The sequence below is a fragment of the Rhinoraja longicauda genome, chromosome 12 (genome assembly GCF_053455715.1).
Source record: "Rhinoraja longicauda isolate Sanriku21f chromosome 12, sRhiLon1.1, whole genome shotgun sequence".
Lineage (NCBI taxonomy): Eukaryota > Metazoa > Chordata > Chondrichthyes > Rajiformes > Arhynchobatidae > Rhinoraja > Rhinoraja longicauda.
In genome coordinates, this window is record NC_135964.1 from 32416058 (window position 1) to 32428677 (window position 12620).

At 38.8% G+C, this 12620-nt stretch overlaps 1 protein-coding gene across 2 annotated transcripts in view; it reads right to left on the reverse strand.

The window, feature by feature from the left end:
- cab39l (calcium binding protein 39-like) overlaps positions 1 to 12620 on the reverse strand; it is a 56200-nt gene that overhangs the window by 17724 nt on the left and 25856 nt on the right. For both annotated transcript variants that reach the window (XM_078409426.1, XM_078409427.1), the window contains 3 exons: positions 5887 to 6051; positions 2636 to 2754; positions 405 to 573 (listed from right to left, as the gene is read on the reverse strand). In XM_078409426.1, the coding sequence (XP_078265552.1) occupies positions 405 to 573; positions 2636 to 2754; positions 5887 to 6051 (453 nt within the window). The remainder of the gene's footprint in view (positions 1 to 404; positions 574 to 2635; positions 2755 to 5886; positions 6052 to 12620) is intronic.

Below are 12620 nucleotides of genomic sequence, written 5' to 3' on the forward strand. Positions count from 1 at the left end.
TTCACTTTACATATGCACGATGGGCATTCTTCATCTTTCAGACCTTCACAAGCAAAGCTCTTAATAAAACACTTTAAAACTTTCAAAGTCAGAAGATCAGAGATGTGCTAATCTAAATTGAAGTATTTGTTCTGTAAGGATCATAAATTAATCACACTTCAATAAAAAGAAATGTGAACTGCCATAACAATTCCTCATTAGATTACAAAACCAAAGTAATTAGATTAACTTCAATTTTACCATTTGTCACAATCGACATATGGGGATTACCAACTCTGAGGAATGGTGCCAATGGCACAGTAGTGGGAAAGCATCAATAATACAACAGTTAGTTCATCTGAATGACAAGAATACACATTTAACATATGACAAAGTGAACAAAGATTTTTCAGAGCTTAATTTACCTTAAATGTTGCAAAGGCATCTGAAGCAATGTCAAATGTTGACATTTCCACATATTTGAAGAAATCTTTAAAATGTTCAGAGTATAGGATAATTTTGGCAAGTGGTTCATGTCTGATGCATTCTCTCAGCATGATCCCACAGTTCAAGGCAATCTCTGGTGTTTCATACCTGAATAAAAGACAATGATATATTTGAGGACAAATAACTGACATCAAGGTCCACCATTAGAATGAAGCCAAAATTTTAACAAACATTAAAAGTTTCATTAACAAACAACACTCAGTTAGTATATTTCCATGGATTGGTTTTCTTTGGGAACTATTTCTAATAAATTAATTTCATCAATTAAAAAATAAATTCTAGCTTTTTTTTTTTCTTAAGCTTTGATAGGGAAATTTAAAAAAATGCTTTTCATCAAGCAAGCGTACACTGAGATTGAACCGAAATGCCCAGAACAATGATCCTTATTATGCATGAGTTTTCCCAATTGATATGTTAAAATAATTCTCAAAGTAGCTTGTGTTTCATTTTACTGGCAGCTAGGATATTTATATAGCTAGCTGCACGCGAACTATTAGGCAGTGGGCAAGTCCTAAATGGGACTTGTACTTGTTGGACGACCCCACCCCCGCGATGTCTCCACTGTCTTGTGTGCATGCCACATGTACAGTCAGCAAGTCGTTGGTTCCAGCGGCTTTAGGGCTTGTCTACCTAGCATGTGAAGTCCGGGTTCGGCGGATCGCGTGGAGGAAACCACCAGAAGGTTCAACGGGCAGAAAGACGATCCCAGCAAAGCGTCGTGGAGCGCAAACAGGGCAGAGGGAGATACGTAGGACACTTCTGACCATCCACCTGTCCCCAGCCGTCCCGACTATGTCTTGCTGCTGGAACCCGATAGGCTAGGACGAGAGAGCGAGGCCGACGATCTGTGCAACTCCCCCTCACTTAAATCCAAGTCAAGTGCAAGCCATGACTTCACCCCCATACCGTGCAACCTCAAGTCCTGTGGTGATGGGAGAGTGGCAAAGCAGCAGGTGTGGATACACTGGAAGCTGTAGTCACGAACCTGCACACAGGCGGCCCAGGGCATAGGGTTGCTCTCTACTGGACCGAAGCAGCAGTGGAGTTCGGCAGCCCCCCGGGTGTCTGAGCAGCCCTCTTTAGGATTCGCTCTGCTCACCTCCATGGAGGAAGGGGCTAGAAAAGGTGCCTCAAACATAGCCTGCTTCACTTCACCTTGGCCAGCATACCGTGGCTGGCGGGGATCCCAATCAGCGGTCGAAATAATAAGAAAAACAAGTTGAAGGTGCTCAACCTCGGCACGTGGAACGTGCGAACCCTGCTTAAAGATATCTGAATACTACTGGAAGCTGATCTACACAGGTCGAGATAGTGGCCAGGGATTCCATCTGGACCAGTTTCTTTCTCTCAGGAAGGCCAATCTTACATCTGCCATAGTAACTGTTGATACATGCGCACCCGAGACTGACAGGGCAGGTGATACTCCTCCACCAACCTTCTACTCAAAGTGGGCCTAGAATGCATTCAGCTCATTGGGGAGGGACCTATTGTTGCCAGTGATACAGCCCACCTTCGCTTTGTAGCCCATTTTAGAGTGCATACCTTGCCACAATCTATGGTTATTGTTTTGCGACTCCAGCTTCGTCTGGAATTCCCTCTTGGCATCCTAATGGCACTGCGAAGACTGGGATATACAGTCGGTGGAAGGGTCGCCTTATCTATGCTTGGTCTTGCCAATGTAAAGTAAAGGAGGCCACATCGGGAACATCGCATGCAGTAGATGAGGTTCGAGGTTTTAGAGAAAGGAGCGTAGGGAGTGCAAACTACCTGAAGTTGGAACATTCAATATTCATATCATTAAATTTTAGATAGCTCAGGCAGAACATGTTATTCTTTTAGTTTGCACCTGGCCTCTCACTGGCAGTGGAGAAGGCAGAAGACAGACAGGAATGGTAAGGGGAGTCGAAATGGCATGCAACTGGGAGTTAACGATAGCCATTAGGAGACCACAGTAGTTCTGGAAAACTGTCACCGTGTCCGTTTCTTGGCCATGTTGTCGACATTATTATGATGCCAAAAGCTCAGATACCCATACTGCAGGCTTGCTAATCAGTTTATTTTGTTCATTTCATACATTCAAAATCTTAAGATTTCAACAAGGCGGCATATTAAATTAAATCATTGTAGAAAGCTGCTGGATAATACATACCCCTTTAAAAGCATAAACAAAATTTGCTCATGAGAACATATATATTCCACTGTTGGAGTTCGAGTACCAATCTGCCTCCGCAAAATGTTGTTGAAAATCTGGGTAACATCCTTCTTCCCCTGTTTTATGAAGCATATGATTGTAAAGTCAAAAGACAGATCGTCGCAGAGGGTTTAAAAATAAAAAAAAGTATTAATAAGCACATTATTAAAACCAGTAAACTTAATTCTTGAGCCAATCTTTAAAACCAATTAAGTATGCAAAATTTAAAAAATCTTGTTTGCTGACTGGCATGGTCAGATGCTCAGTTATAGTTTGCACCTTCAATAAAAACAGACCTCCCAACATTTGATTTTACAAATTCAGAATTTTGATGTCCAAATTTCAGAATTTTACATCAAAATTCATAATATGGCTCGTAATGCAACTTTTCAGCAAAAAAAAATAATGCATGCCAAATGCAAGTACGTGTTGCGCTACATTCACGTGTGAAAAACGACTGTTATTTCCAACAGTGTGTAGTTCTTGGACTACATGTACAATGTCAGGCCTATCATGAGTATATTCTACTATTATAGAAAGGTTATTGAACAGAAATACTTTTTACAAAGAAAAAATTGTTTTGTTTTGTTCTTTCTATTTTGCTTTTTCCTTACACATCCCAATTCTCTTGGTATTGAATAAAAGAACAATGGTCATAAAATGTATGGCTAAGTTATGAAGAAAGAGATTCATTTAAAAAACTACACATTCCTAATTTAATTGAAGATATACTTGCTCCAGTGGTCTTCAACAGCAAATCACAACGGCCCATGTCCCCCCCAACCCTACTCCCCCCACCCTTCCCACCCCTCCCCACTACTCCCCTCCACCCCTTCTCCCCTCCCCACCAAATCCACTCCCTCACCCCTCCTCCCCTCCCACCCCCCCCCCTTCCTCCACCCCACGACCCCCACTCCCTCCCCCACACCCTAACCCCCTCCCAACATCAACGGGCCTCACGCTCCACGGCGAGGCAGGGTCAGCGGTGGGGCGAGGGATGTGTTTTGCGGAAAATGTGAGGCGAAATCGGAATGTCGGAAATGAAATAAGAAAGCGGAAACTTTCCGCCAAATTCGGAAGGGTTGGGAGGTCTATAAAAAGCACCCTCCCTCACCCCCAGGGCTGCCAGTACTTAGGTTTGTACATCCAAATACGTTCAGGACTCCTACAAAAGGACACTTGCACTACATGGCTCACATTAATGCAAAGTTGAACACCCCTGACAGACCACCATGCTCCACTACTGGACTAGCTGGAGCATAAACCTCTTCAGTTTCCCAACAAATCTGCTAGGACGTCTGCCCATTAAACATACAGCAGGTTAGATTTGGCATAGGAACAACGAGACCATTCATCTGGATGCAGAGGAGTGACGAGGAAGGAAGGCAAGTTTAGGATAGTTTACATTTTTTTAATGCAAAGCTAATAATCCACTATTCAGAAATCCCAATACTTTCTGCCCTTTAAAAAGCAACTTTGATGCTTCATGTTGAAGTACTCTACTTTTCCTGCATGTAATTTGATACCAATATTCTTGACTTTACCCAGCTTCCAAAAATGACCTCAGACTAAAACAGTTTCTTGTTAATGTGCCCAGAATCTCCAATTGCAACCTAGAAGTAAAGGGGAGTTTACAACAAACTTGCACACCATTTTCAAAAGGTGGTAAGATATGCCTGGGTTATTTGGGTAGGTATTATAGCACTTTGTAAACAAGTGAAATGTATAAATCTGGAGGCATGAAATGATTTAACTGTGTAAATGAAAAAAATCCTCAAGTCTTTCTAAGTACATCCACTTTTGTTCAGCACATTTTATTTGTATTCTATCAAGGATAAAAGGCTGGTCAAGATGACTCAATTCTTCAGTCAAGGAAATAGTTAGTATAATGAACCATATGCACATTATAATAGAAATCCCAGAAGTGCGAATTTAGATTATTTATCTGGAGTGGACAAATATCAACTTCAGAACATATAAAGGAGGAACAAAGTAACTTGCGTGTGTTGCAGTCAAATGAAAGAAACATTTTTTTGCCGAAGCAGGGAGAATGTTCCTTTGCTTCAAAGAATCCTTATTTTATCTCGGTTGTAGCAATGTATATCTATCGTTATGTTACCACCAACTTCAAAAATTGATCACGTATCAATCCCTTTTTTAATCCACCATGAAACCCCTTGAATAATTGTTATTTCATGAATCCATGCTCATTTTATCCATAACTCTATTTGAATCACTTCAATTCAAGTGCTGCACCATATCTTTTAAATACATTAATGAAAAGACACAAGTAACGTCTGTGCTCACCATCACGATTAATTCACCTCAACTTACCATGACTACAATCTAATAACTTCTTTTATTGTTCAGCTCGAGGATATGCCACTTATAGGCTCACCAAATGAATCGTTGTCAGAGTTCGTAATAATGATGCTCATCTTTTTTGCTTTTCAGAGATCCTTCACAGATTCATCCTTGACCTCTTCCTCGACACTATCTAGTTTTATATGACATATATAACCTCCTATAGCCCCATCTTTAAAACACCTTCCCCCACACCTCCACTTTTTCTAATCCTATCAGATTGCTTCTCTAGTAGCATGGTGCCATAGCAATCAAGTTACTGGACTGGCATCCATTGATCAAAGGAACCAAATTCAAATCTCATTATTGTAGTTGGTGAATTTAACTTCAGGTAATAAAATTAATTCTGAATGTTATTTACGTTGAGCTAGCCACGATTTAATTCCAAAATTCACATCTTTCAGCCACGAACCAAGGCCTGGAATAGTGTAGCTGCAATGCATCCAAAATGAGCATTAGCGAGAATATCATCTCCAAGAGTTGCTTGGTAGCATCGCTCACAACAGCTTCCATACCTCTGTAGTTTCATCAATCCAGCAAGGGAGTAATTATACAGATCGGATTTATCTATCGTTATGTTACATCCATCAGGTTGTACAGATGTAAAAAATAATTGTTGTTAAACGTTGACCTTAAATTAAACATGTGGCCACAGACAGAGACCTAAATTTAACAAACTCTTTCACCTCAATGCATAATGTAATAAAAATAATGGATTAATTCTGCCTTAAATATAGTACATGAAAGCCACCCGAGAAAATAATTGTTGAAAATAACTGTCACCCCTGAAATATTAATCTTTCACAAAGCGGCTATCACAAATACACTATTCCAGGATTTCTTACCTCAAAGTCTATCAGTTGCAAGTGTGCAATTAATGATATCAGCAGTCCACTATTATATAGTTCCTGTGCCAGCTGTGCAACTGTTTCAGTCTGAGGCTCCTTATCATTGGTACCACACAGTATCTCTTTCATGGTTAGCAGGGATTTTGACACATCCTCAGAGGCCTTAAGTCAAAGAAAATAGATAAATTTCTTTCCAGGTTTCAGCAGAGGAAAAGAGAAAAAAACTAAAATCTGGATGGAAACATTTCCATGTTAAAGTTAACATTGGTGGAGAGATCACTATGGTATTGCATCAATCACAATATGTACAGTTTTAATACTAAATTTCAGACATTTAAAAAAATGAACATGACAAATATATTTATAACAATTTCAGCATTAAGCATTACTTTCTAAATATGTCATTATCTACACCATACTTTAAAACTTGTAAAAATATCAGCATCCCTTTTTATTTTATGCAGATACTCTCTTCAAAGGACCTGGAAAAATAATCCTACTTCCAATGTAATGCTCAATATGCCGTGCCTCCAATGAGAGAAAGCACTTCATTACACTTAAGCCCCGTTTTGGTACCACATATGTTTCACAATTACATTGGGTAAATGGCATGTTTCCGTCCAAGAAGTTTAGGTCAGTTTAAAAACATTGAGGAATTACGTACATTGCAGGATAATTTAAAAAAGTGAAAAGGATTTTTATTGTCACATAATCTATGTTTCAGGTCAATGGTAAGTCAGCACCATCCTTTAATAATGAATAAAACCTTTCATTCGCCACTTAATACAGAAACATACCAAATTTCAAATAGTTAAGGAGTACAGAGGCAAAGCTTGTACGAACCAGAGAGAAAACACACAGCTCACAGAACCAAATTTGTGAAAAGTGCAGTCTTGGAACATGATACTTAATAACTGCAGAGATTATTTTGGGAGATATAATAATTATGTTTTCAACATGAATAATTCCCTCTCTTTAATTTAACCATGCCATGCAACCCCCAACCACCAACTTCAAAAATTGATCACTAAAAATATCAATCCCTTTTTTAATCCACCATGAAACCCCTTGAATAATTGTTACTTCATGAATCCATGCTCATTTTATCCATAGCTCTATTTGAATCACTTCAATTCAAGTGCTGCACCATATCTTTTAAATACATTAATGAAAAGACACAAGTAACGTCTGTGCTCACCATCACGATTAATTCACCTCAACTTACCATGACTACAATCTAATAACTTCCTTTATTGTTCAGCTCGAGGATATGCCACTTATAGGCTCACCAAATGAATCGTTGTCAGAGTTCGTAATAATGATGCTCATCTTTTTTGCTTTTCAGAGATCCTTCACAGATTCATCCTTGACCTCTTCCTCGACACTATCTAGTTTTATATGACATATATAACCTCCTATAGCCCCATCTTTAAAACACCTTCCCCCACACCTCCATTTTTTCTAATCCTATCAGATTGCTTCTCTAGTAGCATGGTGCCATAGTAATCAAGTTACTGGACTGGCATCCATTGATCATAGGAACCAAATTCAAATCTCATTATTGTAGTTGGTGAATTTAACTTCAGGTAATAAAATTAATTCTGAATGTTATTTACGTTGAGCTAGCCACGATTTAATTCAAAAATTCACATCTTTCAGCCACGAACCAAGGCCTGGAATAGTGCAGCTGCAATGCATCCAAAATGAGCATTAGCGAGAATATCATCTCCAAGAGTTGCTTGGTAGCATCGCTCACAACAGCTTCCATACCTCTGTAGTTTCATCAATCCAGCAAGGGAGTAATTATACAGATCGGATTTATCACGGTTTTAATGTACAGGAGGTACTAGGGCAAATTACTGTGTAGTCAATATACAAATCAATATTCAAAAAGGTGGCATAGTAATGCAGCAGCTAACACTGCAGCCTTATAGCTCCAGGGACCCATGTTCAATCCTGATCTCAGGTACAGTGTGGAGTTTATATTTTCTCTTCATGACCTCATGGGTTACCTCCACAATCCAAAAGACTTGTTGGTAGGTTAACTAGCAAAAGCAAATTACTTCCAAGTTAATGCCAAATAAAAGAAAGTTAAGTTGATGAGTATGTGCAAGAGGCAGTACGTTTTACAGGGAAATAAGGAGAAAGGCGAAGGGACTGATAGGATTGCTGCTCTGGGAGTTAGCATAGATTTAAATAGGCCAAATTCATCAGTACCATTATAATTATATGGAAGTGGACATTTCAGATGATATATCAAAGGTTAGAAGAAAAATAAGAGGAAGCGTCCGAGGATAGATCCTTGGGGGACAACAGTGAAAGAAAAAACCCTTACTTGTGACTGGGTAGACACAAAATGCTGGAGTAACTCAGCGGGACAGGCAGCATTTCTGGAGAGAAGGAATGGGTGACATTTCAGGTCAAGACCCTTCTTCAGACCAGAAACATCACCTATTCCTTCTCTCCAGAGATGTTGCCTGTCCCGCTGAGTTACTCCAGCATTTTGGGTCTACCTTCGGTTTAAACCAGCATCTGCAGTTCTTTCCTAAAAATACCTTACTTGTGAATCTTTGCTGAAGAGGAGATGGAAAATGGAAACATGCAAGTGCAATTTTACAGCCAAGTCCTAGGGAACCAGCATTGGAGCAGGATGAAGTTCTCAACTGTGTAGAGGCTGAAGAAAATTTCAGAAGGAATAGATTAATTACACTATTACATTGGATTACCCAAGGCCATGAATGAGTCCTGTCTTTTAAGGCTTGAGTAAATATTTATCATTTACAAGCAAAATATTCATGATTTGAAAAATCTGAAATTAAAATAGTAAATACTCAGGTGCTGCTGAACCTGCAAATTATTTCCCTTTTTCCCCCCCTGAAATAATATCAACTCTCCTTCTGGAAGTAACCAGACAACTTCAGGATCAAAAGCATGCCCTGAGTGTCTTTAGCACAAACTGTACCGTTTCTTTGAGCCCTCCCTCCTCATCACTGTAACCAGGTTGAAAGAGTTGACTATTTTGCCTCCCAAACTTTGATATACTGGATTGAATGATTCTTCTGCACATCAATTCTTTCCTTCTTACAAAAGCTTCTTTCCCTTCTACTTGTCTCATCTTGGTTACACTTTTCTCAAAACCACGATATTTATTAATTTCCAAATGATCCTTGAAGCAAGTCAGGCAATTCCTAATGGCTTACACCACAACATTCAATCTTTCATTAGCATTACCGAGACATCTTACTTAAAAGTTAACAAAAAGAACAAGACAGTAAGAAGCTTTCTTCGACTTCTCTGCAAATGTGCTTGAAGTTCATCACCTGTGCTTTACTTTGTTGATCCACAGGCAGTTGATTCTACCCTTATTCGTCTCAATATACCAAATTCAGCTCTTCTGCTAAACACAGGACCAATTTGTAATTATTTGCTGACAACACCCAGTCTGTCATTTTTTTCAATTCCACATCAGTTATGCTGGGGACATTGTTAACTACACCTGTTCCTGAAGGCATGATTTGCCCTCACTCCCCAATGACGATGGATTGAATGCAATAAATGATACATGATAACTACATTTATCTCCCCAGCTGCAGGATTAATTGGAAAGTCAATTAAAGTCAGAGCCATAGAGCAGAACAGCACAGGAACAGGCACTGCAGTCCACCTTCTCTATGCCAAAGTTGGCATAGAGAGCTAGTCTCATTTGCCTGCATTTGGCGTATTGCCCTCAAAACCCTTCCTATTGATATATCTGTACAAATGTTTTGCAAAAGTTGTAGTAAGTTGTAATTAAAATCATATATTTCATTAACATGGGCAATGGACAAAGATATTTTTATACTATATTAGTTCCACTTTATTGCTCCTTCCTCACAATCCCAGATTTAAAAAAAAACTTATATCAATAAGCCCTGAGAAAGCTATCTTTGCTTCCACCACACTCGCAAACAATATATTCTGATAATTTGTTGCATAAACTGAATTTTGCAAGCAGGAAACCTGTCATCATTCACTACTATAACACCATGAAACTGAAAATAGCCAGACAAGCCATTCAGCTGGAAAGTCAATAAAAATGAACAATAAATGCAAGCCCTATCAGTGATGCCCAGATCTCCCCAAGTGAAAAACAAGGATTTCTATGTATGCATGGTTTAGCCCCAAACTCCTAGAGTTAGCATCAGTGACAGACCTCATCCACAGACTTTACTAGTTTATCACAGGAATCAAGGAAAAAATGTATTTAAATTGATAAAAAATACAAGTTATTCACTAACTTATTTTTCAATAATTACCCTGATAGTATTAAGCTATATTGCATAGCAACTGTTATTAATGCAATTGGTTAGTATATTCTGATCTTTAAAAACTCTTAGAATTCAAACCCCATTTAAAAATAACTATAATCATTTACAAAATGTATTAATAATACTTAATTGCACATTCATATTCTAAACTGTCTTGTATATTTCTTCTGATTTTTATTTTGTACAGTCGGATGTTTAACATTAATTAAAAGTTGTACTTTTTCTTTCCATAAGTGCTACTCAAGATTTCTTTAAATGCTAAAAACAAAGTGTTGGAGGAACTCAGTAGACCAGGCAGCAACTGTGAAGGGAAATGGACAGACAATGTTTTAGGTTGGTATTCTTCAGTCACAACCCAAAATGTGGTCCGCCCATTTCCCTCTACAGGTGCTGCCTGGCCTGTGAATTCTTTCAGAACTTTATTTTGTTCAAGATTTCAGCATCTGCAGCCTCTTTAGTCTCTCCTCTTTAATACAATTTAATGTGATGGTTTAATGTGATCGACCAGCTTGATAACATCAGAACTAGCTAGCCCTTTGACAGAATCTAATGCATGACAGCAACCTACAATAGAAAAGGGAAGTCCAGGTTACAGAGATCACCAGATTTGTTTTAGACATCTACATTGTCAGCAGCAAACAATGCAGCTTCGCAGTTGGTCTTAAATTCTTATCATTATTCTGCTTCTTTTGCAGATTACTTTAAATTGGAAGCCTGTGTACTGATCTTCACCCCAATAGCAAGTTTCACCTGAATACACTTTGCAGAGTTTTAATTATGAATGGCTCAATTAATACTCCCCTCAATTATCTACAAACTACATATTTTCTGGCCCTAATCATTCAAAAATCTTCTCTACACTCTCACGAAAACTCTTGACACTCCTCAGTGTGTTGTGCAGAAAAGGTCTGACCAGTGATTTATAAAGTTTAGCACAACCGTAATACTTTGGTTCTGTTCATAAAACACCGGCTCGCCAAGGTTTGAAAGGCCCAGTTAACTACCTCCCTCCTTTAAAGTTTGTGCAGGTGAGCCCCCAGGTTAAGTTGCTTTTCATGTTCTTCATTCTAAATTTCAACCTTTCATAATTCAATATTAAAATGTAATTTAAAATGCAGCTGGCTTTCCTGAAGTCATTCCTTTAACATCATTGTTTACTATATTTCCAAATTTGCACATTTTTGTTTATCACATTTAATTCACATGGGCATTTCCGGCAAAGATAGCTTTTATTGTCCATCCAAAATCCACTCGAGAAGAGCCACTACCTTAAACTGATACATTCCCGATGATGTACTCCATGTATTTTTGGATAAGGAATTCATGAATTTATGCCTAGCATTATATTGCCTGGCTGCATCAAAGCGTAGTTCGGCAACTCAAAAGTCCAGGAACGAAGGAGATTACAAAATGTGGTGCACACTATCAAGCAAATCATAGATATTGACCTCCCACCATAGAAGGGATAGATTCAAAAGATTCAATAGATAGATTTTGCTGCCTCAAAAAGGCATCAAAGTTCCAAACCCCACCTTGCCCACGCTCTCATTTCACTCTTATCATCAGGAAGGTGGTACAGGAGTCTGAAAACTGTGACTGTCAGGTTTAAGAACAGTTTCTTCCCAATAGCCATATCTGACACACTACACAACACTAACTGATGAACTGTGGACTGCCTTCGGTTGCTTCACGGACTTGGGGCTCTTTTTGCAATATTATTCAAGTAATTAATTTATTGATTTTTTTGTTTATTACATTTTATCCATGTGCATTGTGTTATAGGCATGTTATGCTGCTGCAAGTATGCATTTCATTGTTTTGTTGATGGTACATGACAATTAAATGCTCTTGACTCCTGATATTAACAAGTGAAGATAGTGCCCAACTTTAAAGCAGACATGCAGATGTACCCAAATGCCTACTGAGTTGAACCTTACTAGGTATGGAGGTAACAATTTGGCAGAGTACTGCCAGAGTAACTTCGGGGAATAAAAGCAGTGCATTTTATAAAAAAGTACACAGTCCTAGCAGTCGAGGGAGTAAATAGGTTGCAATGTTCTGGATAGTATTAAAGTTATTGTGTTGTTGGAGCAACGCTTCATTTCAGCAAGTGAAGTGTATTCTATCATGTTTCTAACCAAGGTCTTATAGTAGTGAAAATAATAGGAGCATCAGAAGGTGGAATCCCTTGTTATAGGTCTATTTGTGGCTTGTCAGATGAGGAACTCTGCATTTGGTAATGAAGTTGAATAGCAAGTTTGCAGATGACACAAAGCTGGGTGGCAGTGTGAACTGCGAAGAGGATGTTAGGAGGTTGCAGGGTGACCTGGACAGGTCGAGTGAGTGGGCTGATGCGTGGCAGATACAGTATATAATATAGATAAATGTGAGGTTATTCATTTTGGTGGCAAAAACAAGGAGGCA